At 32.1% G+C, this 27,583-nt stretch overlaps 2 protein-coding genes and 1 long non-coding RNA gene across 3 annotated transcripts; all 3 read left to right on the top strand.

The window, feature by feature from the left end:
* The first annotated feature begins 61 nt into the window (after nt 1–61).
* Nucleotides 62–7,391, top strand: LOC147077178 (uncharacterized). The gene is made up of 3 exons (XR_015069779.1): nt 62–271; nt 2,068–2,205; nt 4,119–7,391. It is a non-coding gene; the product is annotated as an uncharacterized LOC147077178 (long non-coding RNA).
* A 9,915-nt stretch (nt 7,392–17,306) lies between these two features.
* Nucleotides 17,307–19,554, top strand: LOC147077177 (uncharacterized). The gene has a single exon (XM_085941615.1). It carries the CDS (start codon nt 17,307–17,309, stop codon nt 19,305–19,307), a length of 2,001 nt encoding a protein of 666 aa, XP_085797741.1. The 3' UTR covers nt 19,308–19,554.
* A 5,180-nt stretch (nt 19,555–24,734) lies between these two features.
* Nucleotides 24,735–27,334, top strand: LOC147077176 (uncharacterized). Its single transcript, XM_085940735.1, has 3 exons — nt 24,735–24,988; nt 25,816–26,154; nt 27,173–27,334. The coding sequence occupies exons 1-3, from the start codon at nt 24,812–24,814 to the stop codon at nt 27,176–27,178; spliced, it is 522 nt and encodes a 173-aa protein (XP_085796861.1). The 5' UTR covers nt 24,735–24,811; the 3' UTR covers nt 27,179–27,334.
* The last annotated feature ends 249 nt before the right edge of the window (nt 27,335–27,583 follow it).

Raw genomic sequence — 27,583 nt, 5'->3', positions numbered from 1 at the left:
TACTATAATTCCACTTTGAAAAGATGGTAACACTGTCAGGGATACGTATATTTACATTATTATCTATGGTTAGGAAAACGTTAATACGTACGTGTATGTCGTATGTGCCCTCGCAAACATGGATGTAAAGCGAGAATATTGTGATGGAGACCAGTATAATGCAGAGGATAAACCTTGGATTGACGCACCGATGATTAAGCATCCAAATAATCCTGACGCCAGCACTTATGTAAAGCAAGAGAATAGAGACGATCCCATTTGCAATTTCGAGGTTAGTTTTTTTTACTATTAATAACAATTAGCCTTATACCCCGTTTACACGTACATAGATTTACTGCTGACAGTACGTATTATCGCGGCCATTAAAAGAAAATGCACATGCAAACATGTATTATCGTGCAAGATTCCATGAATCAAAAAAGTTCGCTTCAGAATTTTCACGCGACAGATAGGATTTAATCGATATCTGCACCTGCGCAGTAGAGCGATAGAGGCAAACATGCTGGAAAAAAACTATACCGCGCAGTCTCATTTTGAGGTTATACGATATTCACGACATGTCAAAAAGTAGCATAAAATGACAACATCGCGTCTCGCTTAGGGCCGTTTCAGACAGGACACCGGTGTCGCGCTCGTATATAATAAGGAGGCCTGTGTATTTGAATGCTTTTGGGCTTTTGTATTATGATTATGAACGCCCCAGAGATAATGACTCAACGCGTGTCCAGTACACTTTTTCGTCGGCCACTACATTCTCAAGCCGCCGATACACTTTTTTTTTATTACTGCAGCCAGTTTTATGTTTAATTTATAACGCGAAACTATGCGTTGACTCGTTACCTCTGGGCGTTCATAAACATAATACAAAGGCACCTTTCTTCGAATACAAAAGCCTCCTATATTATATACGAGAAAAACTGTAGAATTCGTCTCAGACATATTGTCGAGAGACGTTCCTTTATAAAATATTAGCATTTTTACCACGTTTTATTAGCTCGTATTCTTTTTTGTCCAGTACAAATCTTTTCTTGTTTGTCCAGTACAAATTTTTTCTTGTTTGTCCAATACAAATCTTGCAACTAACTTCCTGACTAGCTAGACATTTGAAACTTTTAGAATATATAATAACACGATAACAATGCATTCTTTTACATCTTTTAGCCATCAGGAGAATTGAATTAATTTTCAGTTAATATTGTTTTGTATGGAAAGTTATTTCGGAAAAAAATCGTAAAAAAATGGTAATATACTATTATTGGTTGATAAGGGCGTCCTAGCAACTAAATTATCAATATATACGTGCGTTACTACATAAATCAATCTGAAATGTCAAAATGACATTTTAGTATTCTATATTTATTCAGTATTTATATCAAGCACAACGTTAAGTTTATATGATTCAACAGAAAATTTTAAACTGTGGTATATAACAAGTTCTTTTTGTCTTGTAATTATTATGTACTTAATTGTATATATTGAACATATTATTTAATACATTAATTTTGAAAACACTTCTGAAAAAAATTATTATAACAAACGGAAGAAACCTTTTTTTTGAAAAAAAATACTTAAAAAAAGTTCTTAATTAAAGTAATCAATGCCTACTTTGATTTAAAATACAAAAGCCGATTGGAAATAGTAACTCAATTTGGAAAGCACTTATTATTAAGCGCGATATTATGGTTTAGTTTAGGCAGGGTTTAATGGAATTTTGAAAACTAATCTAATGAAAACAAAATATAAGCAGCACTCGAGCAGAGCGCTCGGTAATTTTCTGAAAATATTAAGTACCTAACACAGTTATCTAATTTTATGTGTTTTATAAAAATAGATGTGTTTGATTTTTTTTTATATGGCCATTCTAGCTCAAACGATAAAATTATTTTTTCCGCGAGACGGAACGGCGCTCCGGTTCATTTCGAGCCCTGAATATAAGTATGCCTGATCATGTTTAGTGTGCACTATTTATGTCGGATTTCAACAGCCTACTTCCACCTAGATGATTCCATTTTAATTTGTTATATGTAAATATTGACAACACGTTATATGAAACGTTGTTTATTTCAGTTCGCTGTGACGGGTGTCACTGGTATCAAAGCTGAGACTGACATAAAGCGCGAATTCACTGAAGATAAAATGCCACCATTTTCTGATGAAGATCCTCAACCCGGATGTTCGCATTCAGATTACAAACCAGGACATGGGGTACATTCGATTTTATAATTATTGTAACATTTGATTCTCTATTAGTCGATTTTTATCGAAGGTTGACGTTTAAAATTTCAATAAATCTCCATACTATTTCTAGCCAGTCGTATTAAAAAAAGTAATTGAAGTAATCAATAGGTACCTACCTTATTTGATTTAAAATATAAAAAATTGATGATTGCCTATGGTAACTCAATTTGGAAAGCGCTTCAGAGAGTATTGTAAGAGCCATTAGTTAAAGTCTTAACTTATTATATAGATAGGTAGGTTAATTAATACTGGGTAATTATTGAGTTTTGAAGAAGACACTCATTAAAGCCACATTAACTGATTGTATTGCTGCAGGTATGGATTTATTAAATTATTAAGAGAACACAAATTATGACTTGAGTAGTAGAAGTGATTAGTATAAATATTAATATATCGATGACCCATTCAATTTTTTTTTATAATTTTCAAGTAATTTCTATCGGTTTTTTAAGTAAAGCTGTTATAAAACGGAAACTGTGAAAAACATTTTCCATATAAATATATCCTATCATAAAATTGTATTTTTTTTTCATCACTTTTAAATATTCCGTCAAATTAAAAACATTAATTTCTCGTGCTTGATAGAGATGAGGTTTTCATTAAACACTGTGAATATACTATTGTATCGTGTAAAACAGACTTTTCACACAAAAACGCAGCGTTTACACACCTACTATATGCGCACGAAAATAAGTGTGCTTCTGCGCTGGTCCATTTTTAAGTTGTTAATTAAAAAGTTAATTTATATATCAGATGTGCTCAACGGGTAAACTTTATTAATTCGAAAAATATTTATTCTATAACATTTTATATGTGTAAATTATATAAACCTAGTCATTCCATCTCGAGAGTGTTGCTCTTTGGATAACTGCCATCCCTATGCGACGCTTAGTATGCGTGCCTTCACGAATTAAGAAGTATGATATATTAAAATATTGTTTTAACTGTTGATCGAAGTAGCTTGATGAAATTTGAATATAAATTCACTCCCGCACTTTCAGGTATAAATCTGCGTCCTGATATTATAGTCTTTAACACTGCATACACTTTGTAATCGTAGCCAAGACAACATGGTTCTTTCTCTCTTTTCCTTTTGACCATGTCCGATCGTAATAGGATCATATGAGCCTCCACAGAGTGGAGGATTGTATTTACAGATTTTGTTTTTACGAGAAATAGATGTCAGCCACTTACTCAACCTATTAGGTCTATACTCTGACTCATACCTGATACCCACGACGCAATACGCCAACGCTTATGTCACGCGGCCATCATGAGTGTTCTAGTTCTTCAAGATGGTTCTATAGTATAATATATTAAATCATTGTTTATACTATTGATCGAGGTTACTTGATAAAATTTGAATAGAAATTCTATCAATTTGAATATTTTTTGTGACATTGGTTTTGCCTTTCGGCATCTTCCGACACTATTACTAGTTACTACACGAAGACTATAATGTTTTTTATCGAACAGGGTGCAAAACTGCCACATACGATGTACATTTTTCTGGTCATCTAAAATTATTATTTTATCAAGAATTATTAGAAATAGACACATTAAAGTGAAACTATCTTATTCACATCAATCTAAAATTTTGTATTCGAAACTATAATAGATTTTTACATATTACCATAAACAGTACCACAATTGTGTAATTGTCTGTTTTGTACATTTGCTTTTCAATGTTAGATGTAGGTGCATTTTTTAAAAACTATTTATGGATCACATTCCGTAACATTATTTGTATTGAATATCTATGTCGTTACTTATAATGTCTGAAGATGCTAAAAGGCATAAGCTTCGAAAAAAATAACTCAAATAGAACAGTTAAAAATCTAATTAGAATAATATTGACTAATTATTTTTGTTTTTTATAGGTTTCTCCTGAAGGCTTTTTCACAAAGCATCACGATATAGACAGGTGTCAAAAATCCTCGCCTGATAAAATCCAATATAGAATGATACAAAATTCTGAAATGACAATAGATGAACGAACCATTAAAGGAGAAATCTCAGAACGATCGACTCCGATGGAACTTCGACTTATTCTGAGAAAAATAGTACATTTCTCACGTTATTTGATTTGCAGCTTTTGTAACGCAGTTTTTGGATGCGAAAGTGCTCTAAAAAGTCACAAAGTAATTCACACGGACGTGATTGCTAATCAAAGTCAAGAAAATATATTGTCGCAACTGAATCATCTCAAAACAAATAAAATTACACATACTGGTGAAAAACTTTATAAATGCAAGGAATGTCCATATAGATGCTCCCGACTTAGTTATCTTAAACTCCATGAAATGATACACACAGGTGAAAAACCTCATAAATGCAAGGTATGCCCATATAGGTCCTTGCGACTTGTTAATCTTAAAGTTCATGAAATGACACACACAGGTGAAAAACATCATAAATGCAAGGTATGCACTTATAGATGCTCGCAACTTAGTAGTCTTAAAATCCATGAAATGACGCACACAGGTGAAAAACGTCATAAATGCAATGTGTGCTCATATAAATGCTTTAGACTTAGTAGTATTAAAAAACATGAAATGACACACAGAGGTGAAAAACCCCATAAATGCAAGTTATGCTCATATAGATGCTTGCGACTTAATAATCTTAGAAACCATGAAATGACACACACAGGTGAAAAACCTCATAAATGCAATAAATGTTCATATAGAGGCTCGCAACTGAGAGATCTAAAAAGACATGAAATGATACACACAGGTGAAAAACCTCATAAATGCAAGTTATGCTCATATACATGCTCGGCACTTAGTAATCTTAAAAACCATGAAATGACACACACAGGTATAAAACCCTATAAATGCAAGGTATGCACATATAGATGCTCGAAACTTGTTAATCTTAAAACACATGAAATGACACACACAGGTGAAAAACCTCATAAATGCCAGTTATGCCCATATAGATGCACCCAACTTAGTAGTCTTAAAAACCATGAAATGACACACACAGGTGAAAAACCTCATAAATGCAAGGTATGCCCATTTCGATGCGCGCGACTTAGTCATCTTAAAAATCATGAAATGACACACAAAGGTGAAAAACCTTATAAATGCAAGTTATGCTCATATAGATGCTCGCAAATTAGTCATCTTAAAAATCATGAAATGACACACACAGGTGAAAAACCTCATAAATGCAATGTATGTTCATATAAGTGTTCGCTTCTTAGTAATCTTAAAAAACATCAAATGACACACAGGTGAAAAACCTCATAAATGCAAGGTATGCCTATATAGATGCCTGCAATTCAATAATCTTAAATGACATGAAATAACACATACTGGCAAATAATTTTATAAATTCACCGTATACCCAGAGATGCTTACAACTTGTTCACTTAAAATACATACAATAAAGTATTCTGTTGAAGATCTTTTCTTGCAAGAAATGCCCTTGTAGTTCTTTGACAAAATGAGTACATATCTCTCCTAATTTGATTCGCGTAATGTTTCACATGGGCGTAATTGCTGATCAATGTAAAGACAATGTTTTTTCGCGCAAAGCCAATAAAAGGACACATACCGGTTAAAAACCTTGTAAATATATTGTGTGCTTTTATAGTTGATCGGACCATGCTCATCTTAAAGTACGTAAAATTACACATTCTGGTGACAAACCTTCTAAATGCAATGAAGTTCTGCAACTGTTCACGACTTATTGGTCTTATTTATTGTGAGTATTTTATTGAATGCAAAATTTTTCTCGACCATGTCCGATTTTAATAAAATCATATGGGACTCCATAGAGTGGAGGTTTTATTAACAGATTTAGTTTTTACTATAGATCGACGCTTATGCCGCGGCCTACGTATATGCTATGTATTCATAATAATATGGACGTCCTATGCTTGAATAAATGACAAGATTCATACTGTGAATACCAATAATGTAGGTTAGGAATGCTTTTCTATTGCTATCTTGTATAATATCCTACCGGAATAAATTAAAAATTTTAAAACTATTTTCTGCTTAAACTATCGCACATCTGGAGAATAGAAAAATGTATGTTTATATAAACCTGAATTGTTATTTTAAATTATTAGAAGTTGAAAATTTACCCACACCAATTTATCGGTTCATGCATGTATATTTTCATAATTATCCACTAAAACAATACGCTGCAACGTAAATTATGATTATTTTGGTTTTATGTTCCATCATTTTATTTAGAAATTTGATAAGAAAAATGATAAAATTTTGAGATTGAAAAAAATGATTATCCAGTGTTGGGGCATTGTACTCGTACATGAACAAGGTCATACGATCTACCTATGTCCATCGCCACGTCTCGCGACATGTGAGACAAGCGGTGCGTTGGTCTCTCATGTAGCGTCGCTGGGGGGAAAGGAGGGTAATCCATGGTGACGAAACTCATGAGGTATAGCGACGGGTTTGTTTCTGATGTTTTTATATTATATGTGTGTTGTTACCAGACGAAAGAAAGACCCCGGCGCGACAATTTCAAATTCCGAATCCGCAATTTAATCAAAGTCAGGAGGACCCCGACCGAAAGTTTGGTTCTTCTGCCGTGCGGGATAGTGTCCCGGCTTGACCGATAACTTCTAAGAAGGGCCTCCCCGGCCGATGCGCGCCCAAAAATTTACAGTTAAAAGCTGTGACAAACAACCCGCCCACACCCCTGGGATATCGCGCATGAAAGTACCCCTTGCCGTTAATTTTTTTTCGATATTTTTTGAAAGTCAGGTTCAGTTCCAATCCTGCAGTGAAGCTGACAAAAACATTCCTCCGCCCGTCCTCGGCGCGGCGGATACCTTTAACGCGTGTTTCAGTTAGGATCCTAGCGTTAAAAATAATCAATCAAAAGTTATCATATCTTAGAAAAAGTGACACCCCTTATCGTTGTCGTGTGAATAATAATCTATACAGTTGCCCTTAAAGCAAACCGCGAATCCAATAAAGCAAACCATGTGTCGCGTCCTCGATAAAACAATTTCGCACCGATTCGGCTAATGTGTTTAAACACGTGTTCCCATATAATGACTGTGCGATAGCTAAATCTAAGACTCCTGTGCAAGTGTAATTAATGATGTAATCCAACCAATGTCTGAAAAGTTAATGTAATTAAACGTCCCTGCGCAGGGAAATTGTCAAATCAAAGACGTGTTTTATCTTGAATTATATGTCCTGATGTCCACACAACCCTCAATCAAAGTGATGCTCGTGAAGAATGCTGCCAGCATACATGTGAGTTCTCCACCCTTTTTCTCGGTATCAGTGTATATTCAATATTGAAAAGAAAAAATATTGTTGTGTTGAAAATGTAGTTGGCAACCCTGTTATATTATGGGTTTTAGATAATAAAAGATATAACTACTTATATAATATTATTCTTTTATTAAAATCCGCTGTAAATCCGCATAATACTTTATACTTAAAAGTTTGGATATTATGTTGTCATTATTATTAATTGGCTCCACAATCCTTTGTAGATCTTGCCCGCCCCAAAAACAGGTTTCATAGCATTACTTTTTACGAGAAATTGATGTTAACCACATGCTCAACCAAAAGCTCCATCCTTTGGATTCAAACACACATTGAAAATCAATATGTGAATTTTGACAGACCCGGGATTTGAACCAGAATCTCTCGACCCACCAAGCGGATACATTACCACTCGGCCATCGCAGGTTCTTTTATTATAGCAGTTATTATTGTTCAGAGTCTAACAAGACTGTCGATTTCAGTGACATTCCTAGACAAAATACCGACCCATTTTTTATATAGTGTTTTTTATCTTCATTTAATGACTTCAATAGGTACCTACCTATCTGAGAAAGGTGTTGAATACATTACTAACAAAATATATACCACTAAATCTAATTGAAATGCCAACTCTAATTTAATGGTCAATATTGCGAGTCCACGGTTTCAGACACATTAAAAACACTACACCAGCTGACAACTTTCAAAGCTACGAGTGATTATCAAAAATATTTTGAAAAATAAATAGGTAAGCATGTCCAAACCTATAAAAATTCAAGTATACTAAGAAAATGTACACATGTCATTGCTGGTCATCAAGGACGTGTCGTCAAATGACAATGGAAGTAAACTAAGCATCGCAAACCCGACAAAAAATTGCATTCCTGTTAAACATTTTATGTTAATAAATAAGTACTTACATTAGGTTTCCAACAAGTGAGCTTTTTTTTAATGGAACATTACATACATACTTCGTTTATGTACCTACTTATTTTTATAAATACCTAATGATTCTTCTCGATTTGTCGCCCTTCGGCAAGCGACGCTCAATCTGTCTACCCCCACGGGACGTCACTGGTCGATTTGTATCTAAGAATTTTCACTCTTTTCAATTCTTTTGTCACAACAGCGTCAGAGTAAGTGGTTTGAAGTATTGAGTCAAAATCTTTTCTGACCACTAGTAGATATGTACATAGCATAACTTGCGTTAGCGCATATAGAAACGTTGAATTTCAAACGGTTTCGGGTTTCTTTCTTGGCATGCGAGACCAATCAGAATATTTCCTTACGTAGTTTGGTACCTGCTATAATAATTCTGGTTGTGATGATGTTGTGATTGGAATTTCTTCCTCGAATAAATTGAAACTAGGAGAAATGTATATTTATGAAAACCTGATAATATATTATCTTAAAATAATATTGTTTCGTAAATATAACAATGTATGCATGTTTTGATTATGTTATGATTACCTACCTATTTAAACTATTTTATATAGGTACGTGTTTTGCAGTGGCAAAGGGTGGAGGTGGACTTTTAAAATCCAACATAAATTGTGCACACTATACTTTGTAAGTCAAACATATTTATGTTCATTTTATTCGATGACCATGACTACAAAATGTAGATACTACCTACTTAGTGTTTTTTAGTTTTTAAAATACAATTAATCTCTGCCTAATCCAAGACATAGTAAATAGTGAAAAAAATATTCAATTTTGCCATTAAATCATAGAAAATTTTAGATATTTTATAGATACTTATATGAATATTTTAATCGATCATGGTTTAGTAAGGCAGGGTTTAATAAATTTAAAAAAACCTAACTAAAACTGTAATATGTTATAATATGTATTCTTAATTCAACGAAAACACATAAGTATGACTGAAAAAGTGTGCACTATTTTTGCAGATCGCCCACAACATACGAGTAACTAAACTATTATGGTTGCAAGGCTTAATTGAGTTTTAAAAACTAATCGGTGCCATCTACTGATTATATTCTATCTGTATCATTTTGAGTAAATCGATTTTAAGAGTTTCAAACTCTGAATACGTGACAATAATTAATCTTTCACTATAATTTTTAAATGATTTTATATTTGTTATTACATTGCATAATAGGTCATTCACCTAAAAAATATTATATACGTATATATTTTCCTGTTTTTAAAAAAAATCTTTTTCCAGTCAAGTCATTTTTTGTAGGAAGAAATATTCCATGTGCTGTTGTCAGATCAGAGTAACTTTATTATTATAAATCCTAGACTTTTCAATTTGCAGATCAAAATAATAAAAAACCATGTCTAGATGTAGGGAAGTACATACCTACTTTATTCTAAATGTGTAAGTACATAAAAATCTATTTATTAAGTACTTATGTAAAGTAAAAAGTTAACATTGGTCAAATAATACTGTAGTTCAATATTAATTGTTTATTATTCAATAATATACATAAATTTATGTATGTATATTATAATATTGAAAGTTTCTCAATATGCTTGGGTGTGCTGCAGTTCCGCAGTGCATATGGACGAGCCGCCACTGGATACAATGTAAAATTAACATTACTGTCCATGGGAGGTAAACTGCACTATGTCGATTTTTGGCGAAATTGAAATATCGACATAGTGTAGTATACCTCTCGACGCTCTTTCCAGTGATATACTTAACAATGTCATAATCCTACTAGAAACAAATATTATGAAAGGCATATTACACTATGTTATAGTTTATTTCCGAGGGATATGACACCAAGAAGATATGGTGTTCATTATCCCCATATGCCAAGTAATAGGTGGTTAGAGGGAAACAACACCGAAACGATTTGGTGTATTTTACCAATGGCATATCCAAATTTTCGAACGTCAACACCAAATGTCATAAAAGAAATCAGGTGCGTGTGTGCGTGTTGCCACTTCTCTGCTTCGAATACTGCACCATGTCATTTGAATGTGTAAAACATTTTAGTGGTAAACAGCACCATAATACGTATATATAAAACATCATTTATTTTGAGAAACAAGTGCATTTTCTTTTAAATTTTCCTTTAATATTGTAGAAAAACATCTCAAGTACGATTAAATTTTAATCAAGTATCATAACAAGTAGTATAAGAGAACCAATGGTATTCTAACAAAAACTTCATGAAAAAACTTTAAACAACCATTGTGAAAAAGTGTGATCTTTCACATAGATTACATTTTTTTTATTAAATTACTTAACTACTAAATAAAATTATAGAATTATAATTTTTTGTATAAAATGATCTGTTAATGCCATCGTGTGGAGAATTTCTTAACGTGATTTACTGTGTATAAACATTTTCGAAAAAGTCAATATTTGTCCTATAAAAACCTGTTTCTAGTAAAGGTGATCAGGGAAAGTATACTCCTAGAGCGGAATGCAGAAACATTTGTCAAAACTAAAATTTAATTACAACAAAACACTAAAAGAAAGTCTTTCATAGTTATGATCGAGTTGTCTATGGTCCACCAGATCTGCAATAGCTTCGTTCTGTTTTTATATTGAAAATATTACCATATACCTATATAAAATTCTCTTTTTCAAAATTTAGGTAAATTATTTTGTAACTGTTAAACGATGACAAAAATATGAAAAATATACAAAATAAATTCAATAACTATAAATACACAATAAATATTTAATTAAAATGATTAAATGTCTCCGCAATTAGTGAATTAATATAAGTTATTTTTTGACCCATGTTTTTCCCGATACGGTAACACTTGCCGTTGATTATGTCAGCTGATATCGATATGGTGTCATTTACAATTATTACAAATATGCCATGATGTGAATAATTATATAGAATGATTAAGACTAATATTACCATGTTGGTGTGTAGATAACTAAGTACTTATATATTTCAACTACCTATCTATTGCTTTAATATTACATAAATATCTAAATCCGAATAAGAAAAGTTAATTCATAATTCATTGACACTGACATTTCAATTCGATAATCAGTTTTACTAAATAAGACATGAACAGAATCAACGAAAGCAAAGGAAAATATGTCGTATTAAATGTCACGGATATTTAATAGTTGTTTAACAGTTTTAATTTGCAATAGGTAATTAAAATATCGTATATCTACCATCGTACCTAGGCACGTAATCTTTTTCAATGGCTTTTTTGTCGACATGAATGACATGTTATGAAAGTTTACCTATCTACTCATAACATTATAATAATAACAAAAGTAGTCTATGGTTAAGGATTCCTTATCTCTATAATCTATAGTTAACAGATGGATTTCGGCTATTTACAGGTCCATTTACCTGGATCACCCAATGTTAAAACTCCAACTTTTTTTGGGTGCATTTGTTTGTGCATCGTTAGTGCACGTTTGTGCACGATTTTTTTTCGTTTGTGCACATATAATAACAGAAAAATTCCAATTTCAAATTGGGTGTTCCAGCTAAACGTTTGGTCTCTAGTGACTTGATACTTGAACCAATAAATTAGCCTAAAAATTTTTTGTTAAATGCATCTGATTAGGTATATTTATGTCAACTTTATACACGATTTTTTAAATTTTTATCTCTTATATTAAGCTAGTAATTTAATTTTGAGCGGCCGTCAAGTCTTAAAACCAAACATTTTTTTTCCACATTTTTTAATTACACACCTTTGAGTAATTTAATTACATGATTTTTCATGAAGTTTTTATTGTTTTTTCATTTAAATTACGCGAAAAATTCTCATTTTTCCATTTTCACTAAGTACCCCGTGAAAATATCCCGAACAAAAAAGACCGCATCCGTTTGGAAAATCCAGTCAAAAGAGTCTATACAAAATAGTCGAAACGGTGTAATGCTCACTAAATATGTCCGTTTATACTACCTAAAACTTAAAATTACTACCTTTAAAATGATATTTTGATTACACAAAAGTGTCAAAATTACAAAAACATTCAACATTCTTAACATTTATCTTTTTATTTATGATTTTGAATAGATCAATGTCAGTTGCATACGGGAAAAGCAGTAATTAATAATTATTCTTAGGTACCTACTGTTTTTTAACAATATGATCCGTAATAAAAATAAATAAGTTATTAGAATACAATTAGGTATGCATATTTTTGAAAAATGCAATATATTTTATGCAACGATATTTTCTTCAAAAGATAATATTGGAATGACATTTATATTTATTTTGTATATAGGAGTTACCTTGCAGGCACTTAACTCTTCCTAATAATATTTGCATAGGTATTATGATTTTTTTCTTTTTCTCTGTTTCTACAGATGGTGCAACGTATGCTTGTAGTTCTGGTAGGTATTATGTTAGGAGAGAAGTGTTAGACAAAAACTTCATATTATGCTCTTCAGAATCGATATCAAATGAAGTTTTGTAGGTACTTTAAAAAGTTATTGCCTCTGACGGCTTCGACAATTGTTTCACGCAAATGGTTTTCTTCAGAATGTGTGAGTTTATGACTTCTTAAACAACGTACCGACCTACATATCTGTTTACATTTAAAATGAAATTCATCACACGCAAATGGTTTTTCTCCTGTTTCGTTTTATGAACTCTAAGATAATGTTGTGCCGTGGCTCCGTATAGGTAGTCAATTTATTTAAAAGGTTATTCACCATTAAGTATCTTTACATGTGTTTAAAGATTACTCCGTCGCGAGCATCCAAATGAACATACATTGCATTTATAAGATTTTTCACGAGTATGTTCTATAATATTCATTTCATGTGTTTTAAGACAACTAAGTCGCACGCATTTATATGAATATACATCGCATTTTAAAGGTTTTTCACCAGAATTGGTCATTTGTTTGTTTTTAAGATGACTAAGTTGCGAGCATCTATATGAACATTCATCGCATTTATAAGGTTTTTTTTATCAGTATTGCCATTCCATAATATTATGTTTTAAGCTTATTAGGTATTTTTAAATTACATCTTTGATTATCTTGGAAATCACATTCATCACACGCAAATGGGTTTTCTTCTGAATGTGTAAGTTCATATTATGAACTTACACATTAGAACTTTAAGTTCTTTCATTGAATAAGTTTATGTAATTTGATAATGTTTCTGATATTTCTTCGATATACCTTCTGTTGAAAATAATGTAATTACATTATTCTAGATTAATACTGTAAACATCTCTACAGTCTTTTGATGTTGGGAAATTGAAAAAACAAGAGTTACGTATTTTTATCAAGATAATAAATAGCTAAAAATACAATGTTCTAAAAATCGGATGACCTTGATTTTTTTTTCTAGCAAACGTATTTAAGTATAGACATCTTATCCGTGGTAAGCTCAAAATACCTACTTTTTACGAATACTGCTGGCACCATTCATTCTGCTTTGAGAGAAGCAGAAGCTCGAGAAGGATTGAAAGTCTTGGTCGCTCAAAGGATGACAAAATTAAAAAGTGGTAAAGATCCTCAGCCATGAGTATACAACAAAGAAGAAAGGAGAAGACAACTAATTTGCGAGCATCTATATGAACATTCATCGCATTTATAAGGTTTTTTTTATCAGTATTGCCATTCCATAATATGTTTTAAGATTACTAGGTATTTTTAAATTACATATTTGATTATCTTGGAAATCACATTCATCACACGCAAATGGGTTTTCACCTGAATGTGTAAGTTCATATTATGAACTGACACATTAGAACTTTAAGTTCTTTCATTGAATAAGTATATGTAATTTGATAATGTTTCTGATATTTCTTCGATATACCTTCTGTTGAAAATAATGTAATTACATTATTCTAGATTAATACTGTAATCATATCTACAGTCTTTTGATGTTGGGAAATTAAAAAACAAGAGTTACGTATTTTTATCAAGATAATGAATAGCTAAAAATACAATGTTCTAAAAATCGGATGACCTTGATTTTTTTTTCTAGCAAACGTATTTAAGTATAGACATCTTATCCGTGGTAAGCTCAAAATACCTAAACTATCGACTAACCAACTTTTGGCAGCAACGTATTGAATACGATGTTTAAGAACTCATAAACTTACACATTCAGGAGAAAAACCAGTTGCGTGTGATGATTGTGATTTGAAATGTAATCAAATATGTCATTTAAAAACACCTTGTAGTCTTAAAATATGTTGAATGACAATTAATACTGGTGCACACCTTCACAAATGCGATTTGTGTTCATATAGATGCTCGCGAATTAAATTTTAAAAAGACACAATGACGCATTCTGAAGAAAATCTAATAAATGCAATGTATGTTCATATAGATTCTCGCGAATAATATGCATACTTGCCAGACCGAGGATTAGAACCTGAGACCCTCGACGCAATAGGCTAACTCTTAAGCTGCGCCGGCATTTTTGGTGACTGGTGAAAAACCATATAATTGCAATGTATGCTCATATAGATGCTCGCAACTTAGTCATCTTAAAAACAAACAAATGACCAATTCTGGTGAAAAACCTTTAAAATGCGATGTATATTCATATAAATGCGTGCGACTTAGTTGTCTTAAAACACATGAAATGAATATTATAGAACATACTCGTGAAAAATCTTATAAATGCAATGTATGTTCATTTGGATGCTCGCGACGGAGTACTCTTTAAACACATGTAAAGATACTTAATGGTGAATAACCTTTTAAATAAATTGACTACCTATACGGAGCCACGGCACAACATTATCTTAGAGTTCATAAAACGAAACAGGAGAAAAACCATTTGCGTGTGATCTATTTCATTTTAAATGTAAACAAATGTCATTTAAAAACTCATAAACGTGATGAATTTAAATATAAATGTAAACAGATATGTAGGTCGGTACGTTGTTTAAGAACTCATAAACTCACACATTCGGAAGAAAACCATTTGCGTGAAACAATTGTCGAAGCCGTCAGAGGCAATAACTCTTTAAAGTACCTACAAAACTTCATTTGATATCGATTCTGAAGAGCATAATATGAAGTTTTTGTCTAACACTTCTCTCCTAACATAATACCTACCAGAACTACAAACATACGTTGCACCATCTGGAGAAACAGAGAAAAAGAAAAAAATCATAATACCTATGCAAATATTATTAGGAAGAGTTAAGTGCCTGCGAGGTAACTCCTATATACAAAATAAATATAAATGTCATTCCAATATTATCTTTTGAAGAAAATATCGTTGCATAAAATATATATCGCATTTTTCAAAAATATGCATACCTAATAATTACTGCTTTTCCCGTATGCAACTAACATTGATCTATTCAAAATCATAAATAAAAAGATAAATGTTAAGAATGTTGAATGTTTTTGTAATTTTGACACTTTTGTGTAATCAAAATATCAATTTAAAGGTAATAATTTTAAGTTTTAGGTAGTATAAACGGACATATTTAGTGAGCTTTACACCGTTTTGGCTATTTTGTATAGACTCTTTTGACTGGATTTTCCAAACGGATGCGGTCTTTTTTTTTCGGGATATTTTCACGGGGTACTTAGTGAAAATGGAAAAATGCGAATTTTTCGCGTAATTTAAATGAAAAAACAATAAAAACTTCATGAAAAATCATGTAATTAAATTACTCAAAGGTGTGTAATTAAAAAATGTGGAAAAAAAATGTTTGGTTTTAAAACTTGACGGCCGCTCAAAATTAAATTACTAGCTTAATATAAAAGATAAAAATTTAAAAAATTGTGTTTAAAGTTGACATAAATATACCTAATCAGATGCATTTAACAAAAAAATTTTAAGGCTAATTTATTGGTCAAGTATCAAGTCACTATAGACCAAACGTTTAGCTGGAACACCCAATTTGAAATTGGAATTTTTCTGTTATTATATGTGCACAAACGAAAAAAAATCGTGCACAAACGTGCACTAACGATGCACAAACAAATGCACCCAAAAAAAGTTGGAGTTTTAACATTGGGTGATCCAGGTAAATGGACCTGCTATTTACCAATTTTACTGTAAGTTTGTGGTAAGTACGAATTGAGCATTACGCCCCTAGTGCATGAATGAATACTGGGTGATAATGTATTGTATTTTTTTTCAAATAAATTGTAGTATTGTTGTTTTTATTTAATAAAACGCAATTTTTTTTTATAGTACTTATTCCACTTTTAACTAATATTAATGGTAGTGTTTATTAATCATATTTATAATAGGGTGACGCACCCAATTGTTGGCACTCCACCAATTATCAGCACCCTTCAAGTTAACGTAAAAATATAAGATATGTAAGCATAGTTAAGTCTGCCAAGTATAAAAAATGTGTTTAGCAATTAATATTGTTTACGACAAGCAACATTCATCACACCAGGATTAACAAAATAGCGAGAAAATAGTGCGTCAAAAGTGCTCCGTTGTGTTTTGTGATTTTTTCCGCCATTTTCTTTTTGCCACGGTAAGAAAATGTTTCAATAGCCTTGCTATTTTGTCTACATCTAAGTGTTTATCAATAAACTGACGATTTAAATGATTGCGGGATAGAGCCAGGCATTTGAATTTAAAATTTAATTTAAGGATAATTGTTCGTTGTCTATGTTTAAAGGGTGCCAACATTTGGTATCGTGATTGAGTAGTTTTCCTATTATTGGCACATGTGCTAATAATTGGTTATTTTGATAAAGTATTATTTTTAACAGATTTGAATTTCTATAGCCTATATCATTAAGGCTCTAAGTAATTCCATTGATAAAAATATGTTACACTCGTTTTTTCCAAATGTTAGCCACATGCTAAAAATTGGTTTTGGCTTGTGCCAATAATAGGGTTAAATTATAGCTTGTGTCTTTATTTTCAGACTGAAGTATTCAAAATGGAACCAGTTAATGTGAAAAAGAGGAAAGAGAAGAAGAAGACTCTCGACAACACAATAATAAAAAGAAAAATATACAACCATGATAACTTGGTAAAAGCACTTGAGGCTGTAAAGTGCGGTATGAGTAAAAAACTGGCCGCAAAAACCTTTCATGTACCGAGAGGAACTATTCAGTTCAGGTTACGGAAAGAAGATCATAAAGACCTTCCAGGACCAAGTACAGTATTAACCAAAAACGAGGAAGAGACTTTGGTGAAATGGATAAAAGACTGTTGCCGCAAAGGATTCCCTAGAAGAAAACTAGATGTTCAATTGAGTGTTGCACATTTCATAAAGAAAGCAAATAGAAAGAATCCATTCAAAGATGGAATACCTGGTAATAAATGGTACCAACTCTTTTTGTATCGTCATCCCGGATTAAGTATACGTGCACCTGAGGCAGTCACAGCATCAAGTGCGGCAGTGTCAGAGCAAGATATAAGAAACTGGTTCATTGGAATTGAAACCTACTTAAAAGACAACAGTTACTTTACCATTCTCTCGGATCCAAGTCGCGTGTTCAACGGTGACGAGTCAAACTTTCAGCTATGCCCAAAAAGTGGAAAGGTTATTGCAATGAGAGGTGAGAAGGATGTTTATGAAGTAGACCATGCATCTGCCAAATCTGCTCTAACAGTTCTATTCACGTTTTCTGCCAATGGAGATACCACGCCTCCAATGATCATATTTCCGAATAAAAGGTTGCCTAAGGATATAACATTAAATGTGCCAGGAGACTGGGGTATTGGTTTGAGCGATTCGGGATGGATGAAGGCAGAGGTATTTTATGATTATATAAAAAACGTTTTACACCCTTATCTATTGAAAACAAAAAGACAACTCCCCGTTTTACTTTTTGTTGACGGACACAAAACGCACCTCTCTCTGGAAGTGAGTGAACTGTGTAAAAGCTTGGACATAGTTTTGGTAGCTTTATATCCAAACGCAACAAGATTGTTGCAGCCAGCCGATGTTTCAGCATTCAGGCCACTTAAGCAAGCTTGGAAAGAAAGTGTATTGAAGTGGAGGCGTGAAAACCCCTTAGCTGCACTCACAAAAACAGATTTTGTTCCTGTGCTCAAGGAAGCTGTTGTAAACGGCATTAAGCCTTCTACTGTTATAAATGGTTTTAGAACCACCGGTTTATGTCCATGGAATTGTGATGCAATCAATTTTAACAAATGCCTAGCACGTCAGAAAACTGTTGAAAATTCAAATACCGAAGAGAAGAACAATGACAATATCAAAGAAAAGTCTCTATCAAAAGATACGTTTTATAACATAGTGGGAGAGAAAAAATTGAATGCCTTACAAACTCTTACCGAAGACTTTCTAATAGACAGTGACAAAATCCTGAAAAAGCTTTTGAACTATTTCCAACATGATGAAAAGCACCAAGAATCAGAAATATTACATGAGGACAACCTTACAGAAGAAATCACTATAGAAGAGATGCCAATTTTATTTATGGATATCCTTGATAACTCACAGTTTGATTTAGTTACTGTGCAGAAATCTATTGAAGAAATGGGAAAAAACAAATTTGAAAGAAAAGAACACAAAACTTTGCTTGAAAGTGACTTAGTTACTTTAGATAAAAACGAAATGGAGATTCCAGAAAGTGGTTTAATAGCAACGTGCAAAGAACATGTAGTTAAAGAATGCGAGATTATGGATATTATTAGTCAACAGAAAGAATATTTAACCCCTGTAAAATTAAGTGACGTTTTAGTAAAACCGAAAACACCTCAAAGAAAAGGCGTTAAACAAAGTGAAAGAGTTTCCTTTGTCTTAACTTCAGTCGAATGGCAAAGCAAGGAAACCCAGAAACGGAGAGAAAAAAGTCTTAAAGAAGAACAAGTCAAGAAAAGAAAAGAGGAGAGAATCCAAAAACAAAAGGAAGTGAAAACTAAACAAGGAGAAAAGAAAAACCTTACAAAAAAACAGCAGCAACGTTAATAAATAAACAGAGTAAGAAAGTGCAGTTCGGACCTGTGCAAAATACAACTAAAAGAGAATGTCAAGTGGAAAGAGAACCTAATGTAAAAAAAGAGAATATGATATCCGAAACGAAAAGAATCAAAGTACTGGCCGATATAAGATTGAACAAGCCTCTGGTGCCAATAGTTAACCAACAAGTCTCGAATCCCATAGTTGATGAAGACAAGAAAAATGATGGGATTAGAGATCCTTTTGATAAAATTTTAAGCAGTCGTAAGAAATCATACACGGTGGAAGAACTTGAAGCCATTTTAAATGAAGATGATTAAATATTTAAACGGTTAACATCATAAGAACTTACGTAATTTATTTTAGACACCTAAATATTTTTTGAGAATTTTTGATCTCAATTAGTTCCTGAATTTATTTAAATATAATCATTATTTCTTTTGAGGTTTTTTAAAAATAATGTTACCTAATAATAAATGTATGAATACTAGTGTAAAACGTGTTTAATTTGCATGATTAATACACTTTTTTGGATCTCTATTAACTGTGCCAATAATTGGAAAAGGTTGTGTCAATAATAGGAAAAAGTATGCCAATAATTGGAGTAAGGGCCAAACTCAGGAAATATCACAATTGTGTGCATATGCACAATACAAAAGTGTTATTGGAAGTATTCAAATAAAAGTTAAGTAAACATATTATTTAAATCAGAAACATAGGAACTTAGAAAGATAATTGATAGAATACTGTGCGAACTTGAACTGCTCAGTTCCCTTAAAGTGCCAATAATTGGGTGCTTCACCCTATGTTACCTTGTGATTTTTTAAACCTTATGGTGAGGCGGAGTTGTGAACCTTATTGATACCACTTGGCGCTTGGGGTAAATGTCGGCGAGTTCTGTGTTAAAGGTGGTACCTACCTAGGTGTGGGCAATGGGCTGCTGGTGTCCTTCCGAAGGCCCTTGTTCTTTGTGCCATCAGGATGTATATTAATACATGACATTCATAGATAGGTACGTTTAAATTGAAACGTTCGTATTTGTGACGCATTTTATTATTTCTATGTAGGTAAGTTTAATATAAAACAAGATTCTAGAAATGGCACATAAAATCAGGATATCTTATTTATTACCTATAAGGTGAGTCGGTGTAAGTGTAACTTTGGGTAAGTGTAGCTACTAAGATATCTCAGTATCTACTAGATACTATCTACTACAAATTGGATGATACCATCTATGGAAAGGTGATAGCAAAGTCACCGATTTATAAAAATAATCAGAAATGGTGTCGATACCATGTTTTTTGAGGTGACTACATGGATTATTCTCCAGACGACATTTTGAAGTCGACGAGTGAGATGGTAGCTGTTACTAAAATATTTTTTTAAACACGGAAATCTGCAAATTGTGGTTTTAAAAATTGGTGAGGATATGTGTTTTGATACGCTGCTTCACGTTGTGTCATCGTTTTACTGAATTATAAGCATTTGAAACCTTTAATCAAGTAGACCCACTTCCCCCACAAAAGTAAACACGAGGGATAAATGTGCCTTTGTATTATGTCACACTTCCCCCATATATTTTATATGAATTTGCAAAGTCAATATTTTAACTAGTGATGGGACATGACGCATTATTTATATCGAACGAAGTATCGAAGATCGAAAATGTTCGTAATTGAAATAGAATGTTTAAGTAAGAATTTGTATACCAGTATAACCTAGATAATTCAAAATCCAAGGGAGTCTGAAAATTTTATTTCGAATTCGCGAAAATCGCTATAAATCGAATTTTGTGAAGAAGACAATTTTCGTCTATTTGTATGGGGACTGTTCGACTCAAAAATGTTTTTCTAAGCCTATAATTCTGGATAGAAAAGTTGTTCAATTACCAAATAAAGAAATTACCGAAAGTTTAATAGAGATGCCACTGTTACAAAAGTTTCCTGCAGAAAATATAGAAAAAAACTTTGTTTGAAACACTTTTGCTGAATTCTATCAGTAGTAAGGCCTATAAAGAATAAGAGAAAAATGGTTGCCTCAGGAGCAGAAGTGATTACATGTTATGATATTATAGAGCGAATGAAAAATATTATCCCAATAGAAAAGAAAATAAAGCCATTGCAAGACAAAACTAACATGCAGAAGAAGGTATTGAAACCGATAAAAGTACACCAAGACAAAAAAAAACACGAACCCATGTCATCGGAAGAAGATTTGTCATGGACATCATGTGACGAAAGCGAAGATAATTTGCAAGACTATATTATTAATGATTTGCTCGGCGATGAGGAAAACAATCCTTCAATTAATATGCTTAATATATCAATGTTTGATCAGTTTGATGATACTGCAGTATTTCTGCGGAACTTTTAGAATAATGGTGAATTGCCCCAATATTGGGGTAAGTGTAACAAACTGACTAGTAATCAAAAAATATTAAAATGTCGTATTACAGTAAGATATTATACAGTGGGCTCATTCTGTACATATTAATTATTGTAATGATATTGTAGATCATAATAAAAGTAAAGTAAAGGTAAAGTTTTCAACTGTTTAAAACATAACTATTCACATGAACCAGGTTGAAATTCATCTCATTAACCTTTCCTTTACCATGGTAAAAAATATTTCGCGCGTTCCCATGCTGTCCACTCAGTGGACCGATAGAAATTTGGCATTTTAAGGCATTTTAAAAGCTAATTGATTGCTTCAAAAGGTAAAGTATGTTTTGAAATACTGTTTAGTCATCATTTAACATTTAGTTCTGTGTAGATCACATGCAATTATCTTATAATCTTGTATAATAATCGGACATCGATAGATGTACGTCATAACCAAACCATGGCGTGTCTCGATCTGTTTTAAATGGAACAACGAACACACGCTGTCATTTTACGTTACCAACAACATGACGTGTAATAATAATATGTATTTTATATTCAACGAAAAGAAAAGTATGAATGAAAAAGAGTGCACAAAATTGTCGGATTGCCCAAAGCGTACCGAAACTATTATGCTTTTATTTCGGCCTGGGTTTATCTGATTTTTAAAAACTATCGAACACCATATTATGTAAATTTATTATTGTAGTATTAGTTCAATAAAAACAAATAGGTAAGTATGACTCACAATGCACTATTCATGTTGGATCTTAACAGTCTACCTCCACACTTCACCACTGAGAAATAATATAATAGTATATTATTATGTATATTATACCTACTTCAGATTGAGTATGATAATGTTTATTATTAAATTTATATAATAATATTTTGGTACTTATGAAATTATGATTCAGTACCTAATGTTAAAATGAATTTCTTGTACCTCACCCACAATTCACTGATCTTATGGACATATTATTATACAGAGTTAATAATATTCACTTCATCGTTCAATCATAGTTCACTATGATTATTTATTTACATATTAGGTATGTAAGTAGGTACCTACTTTATAATTTTATTATTGGTATAAAATTCAAAGGTAAAAATGTAAAAAGATAGAAGTAAATACTCATTGTACATACTAAAAGATATTATACCGATTTGTCCGACGAGAAAGTTTGAATATAGGTAACTGAAAACACTATAAAATATTACTTTCAACTGTGTGTCTACTTCATAAACAAAAGAAACCCCACGTGTTCTACTTAGTTGCACTTGAATTGCATTTGCTGACTTATTTTTATTTTCGGATGAAAGCTATAATTAGTGATTTACGACGACAATACAATTTTATACGGTTCATCCATGGACCAACAAAATAATGTCTCATTTATAATCTTTTATAATTAAAAAAAACTAATATAGGTAGGTATTAGTAATATCGTCAAAAAAAGGATATTTTAGAATATCGTATTAACCGCACCGCACCACAATTTACAAAGCTACAGTTAACGATAATAAATAGATACAAATATATTATTATTGATGCCAGTCATTAGAACATACCTTCATTTTCTGTAGCTATCTGATTTCAATGCAGGGTATTTATTTAAACGGGTTTAATATCTGGGTTTGAATACAACATTTGAATGGGTAGGTACAACATTATTATGAAATTTATCGCATTGTATTATTTTCCCAAAATTCTAAAACAGAATGAAATATTACCCTTGCCAATATTTAACATATTGCATTTTTTTTCTTTTATTTTTTAACTGTCAATTCGTGGTGGAACTGCATTGTATTGTTGTTTTTAGTACTTATTCCACTTTTAATCAAGAGATTAGGACCGGTTTCGTCCGCCTCATAGGAACATTTTCAACTCTTGAAAATGTTCCTCTGAGGCGGACAAAACCGGTCCTAATCTCTTGATTAAAAGTGGAATAAGTACTACATAAAAATTGCGTTTTATTAAATAAAAACAACAATACGATATATTGCATTGCCTAATAATATGATAATAGTATAAACATGTAGAACATGTGAATACGCTACGCCACATGCTGTGCTGTTTTTATTTAGCCAGCTCGAGATTTTTTTTCAATCGCTTATGTCCCACAAACTGATGTAATCTTTACATACCTTGTAGCAAGGGTCTGTATTCTAAATCCGGGGGAAAAAAATTATGACTTGACTAGACAATGGTCAATAGCATTCGACCCTTTTCGTCAATTTGTTTATGAATAAACGCCACATGTAGCGAAGTTAACACGGTAAAATGAACACTAAATAGTGTCTATAGTGTCTCATGTTTACATTACTATTATGCGCGTTTCACTAACGTTTATATTTCTAGATAGCCCTATCACTGTCATCAAAACATTGATTAGACTTTCGAAAAATGATTAATTTTACATATAAAACATTCAATTCAACCACCTATATATTTTTCTTTTTATGCCTAAATATTTTATCTACAAATAGCTGAAAGTAGACGTTTATATACATAATAATAAGTGGGGTATCTATGATTTAAGGTCATTTCTCTACTGCGAGATAATCGTGGCAACGGGAGTGTTCTATGTCACACTTACCCCGACTCACCATACAATAATAAATAAACTACCTAATTATGACTTTATTGTACAATATTATGTAATTAACATGTTTGGCTTAAAGTTACCCCGTTTTACAAAATTCCAAAGAATTTTTTTTATTTACAGTAAACAAGAGTTTTGTGCTTTGAGACAGATTGGCAAAATATAAGCAAAAATGAAACCTTTTCGATGTTAATTTAATGATGGTAGGTAGGTACATTGGTAAACCAGTTGAAAATAATTTAAAGAAGGGTCCACCAGAACCTTATAATTAAATACAGTAATATTTTAGGTACCTAGGTAGGTATGTCCCCAGTTATAGATCTTTACAGCAATAAGCTGTGTTTATATTGGTAGCTGCTCAACTCAATATTGTCAGTATTACCAGTCTACTTTGTGATCGATCTCCTGATGTCTATGGTAATTTGGTAGAAGCCATTTTGTCTATGCCATTGAATATTATCTATTAAAACACGACGCACGTGGTCGTGAAGCTATTGACAGATTCTGATATCAAATACCGAATATAATGGATATAAAAACCGAAACAAACGATGAATTATTGCCTGACGAAACGGCGGAGGTAATCGGCGACCGTGCATACCAACGGATAGACGTCAATCACTTCAAGGGCATGGATCGATTTGACGTGTCAGTAAAACAGGAAAATATCGAGGACGACAGCAATATTATCCCCTTAAAAGACGTAAGTAGATCCTTAATTTGTTTAAGCGATGGTATTCATCATTTTGTCGACAAATGCGGAGTCAATTTCTAAACGGAATTTAGCAAACAATTAACAATTGGATGTTCTAATGTCAATAACCCGTATCCGACCTATATGACAAAAATATCTTTTTGATGTACCTACCAAAACAACAAAAACACTGGTCATCGACCGCGAAAATCCTGTAGGTATCTGTAGTTATTTTAACAAATATGGTACAGTCATTATAGTAATTTCCCGTATATGAACATTGCAGGAATAAACCTGTAATAGCCCTTATCTTGCCTCTAAGCTGTCAAGCGGTACACATGTGTGGCAAACAGGTAAAAGAGTAAGAAATATAACAAATTTGGATGTTTCTTTTTATAATCCTAATCATAAAAATCCAACATGCTTCCATTTAATATTATGTTTATTGTTATATTACTAATAATAATAGTATATTCATTGACGTGTTTTCTTTTTGAGTAAGCCTTACGTACCTAAAGTTTTTTAGTCATCTTTACACGATTTAAGAATATTTTCATCCGATTAAATGACAAACAAATCGACGTGCAGACACCTCGTGTTGGTCTCCGAAAATTATTTGCCGTTTCACTGAAGTACGCTCTTAATAAATATAATTCCGATAAGCTATTCCCCAAATGCTTGCCTACCTACATTTTGAGGCAGGGTTTTGAATGTGTGAATGTCCTACAAAAATGAACCACACATTATAAACGTACAATAGTTACATTAAGCTTCAAGAATGTAACTTCTTTACAAATGTTTTCATTTATTTATGTTTGTATTTTATTTTTCGACAGACCCCCTTCGTATACCGTGATATGGATCCAAAAGCACCTGCTAACTTGGTGAGACAATCCTCACAGCCATTTGGTGAAATTGAAGTTCACGAACCAAACATTAAAATGGAAATAGCGCTTGCCTCTGCAAAAGAAATCTGCCTAAGATTGAACAGATCTTCATTTTATGTTATAAATTTTGTGTGCAACGTGTGTTATATTTTTTTTCCATCTGAGCATGATTTGAAGTACCACAAAAATATGCACGATGCGTCGCAGACTTTGGATGAAGTGGCTCTTTTTCGCGCACAAGTCGTCGCCGAAAGCCGGGATGTGTCGACGGTCGATATTGATTCACAGGTAATTCATACATTCTCATTTTTTTTATCGTTGTTACTATTATAATATATCAGTAGCATAGGGTGGAGGTAGGCTGTTATGATCCGTCATAAATAGGTAGTGCACATTAAACTTTGTTAGTCATATGTATTTGTTTGAACATGTACCTAACCGAAAAAAAAATATTTTTCTAAAAACGGTACATGTTCAAACACGCTCGTTAACATGATCTTACTCCCTACTTCACTTATCGTTAGTAAATTTATAGCTACGGCCGTATGGTTTAGCTTCACCACTGGGAAATGCCGATAGAATTGGCGTATTTCATAAAAATACTACCTTAATCTTAGGTCAATAATTATTATAAAGCAAACATTATTCGTAGAATGTTTATCACATTTGAATTGTCAAAAACATAGCTTATAATCAGCATCTTTAGAATTATCTTCAAATGTGTAATTTTTAAACACTTTATAATGTTAACATTAATTTCACTCATGGTTTTGTAAATGCGTTTAAAAATTAATAAACCTAAAAAATATTAACACCATGCACATGGATGTACCGAAATATGACTATATTCTAAAACATAAGAACGAAGGTTTTAAAAAAATACTATTCTATATAATAAAAATACTTTATGCAGTCATAAAATGTAAATAAAATAAATATAAAGGATAATAAGGCTTCAAAATTATATAAATAGATTATCAACAACGTTTAAAGAATGTCCAGGATCATGCTTTAAAAATAGCATAAAAGCTCCATTTTGACCTACGCGGAGCATATCCCCCTTAAGCGAAGGTATTCATAATTTTGTCGACAAATGCGCAGTCAATTTCTAAACGGAATTAAGCAAAAAATTAACAATTGGATGTTCTAATGTCAATACCCCGTATCCGACCTATATGACGAATATTTCTTTTTGATGTAAGTACTAAAAACAACAAAAATACTGTTCAACGAATGTGAAATTCCCATATCTGTAATTATTTTAACAAAAATGGTTATAGTAATTTCCCGTATCTGAACATTGCAGGAATAAACCTGTAATAGCCCGTATCTCGCCTCTAAGCTGTCAAGCGTTGCGTGTGTTGAATTCAGCTACAAAATGTCACTTTCGAATTATTTAACAGGCAAAATAGTAAGTAATAATAATATAACAAATTTGGATGTTTATTTTATATAGGTAGGTATGTCACATTTTATTGGCTGTTATTATATTAATCGTTAAGTGCTTTGCTTTAAGTACCACTTTTTACTCTACGGGTTATTAAATTTTTCAGTTCAATTTTCAATATTTAGTTTTCTTAGCTTCCTAAACTTTTTGTAAAAAGTCACTTACAGGCCATCTAGTATTCTTTTGCTGGACAATACTATTTTTAAATCGGAAGGAACAAAAAGGTTTATACAGTGGTCTTTTCTTCGAATGTGTTACATCGTCTTATAG

Source organism: Rhyacophila brunnea, unplaced genomic scaffold (genome assembly GCF_057557595.1).
Source record: "Rhyacophila brunnea isolate RB1 unplaced genomic scaffold, BYU_Rbru_1.0 scaffold_13, whole genome shotgun sequence".
NCBI lineage: Eukaryota > Metazoa > Arthropoda > Insecta > Trichoptera > Rhyacophilidae > Rhyacophila > Rhyacophila brunnea.
The sequence above is the reverse complement of the archived record's forward strand: the minus strand, read 5'-3'. Positions and strand labels throughout refer to the sequence as shown.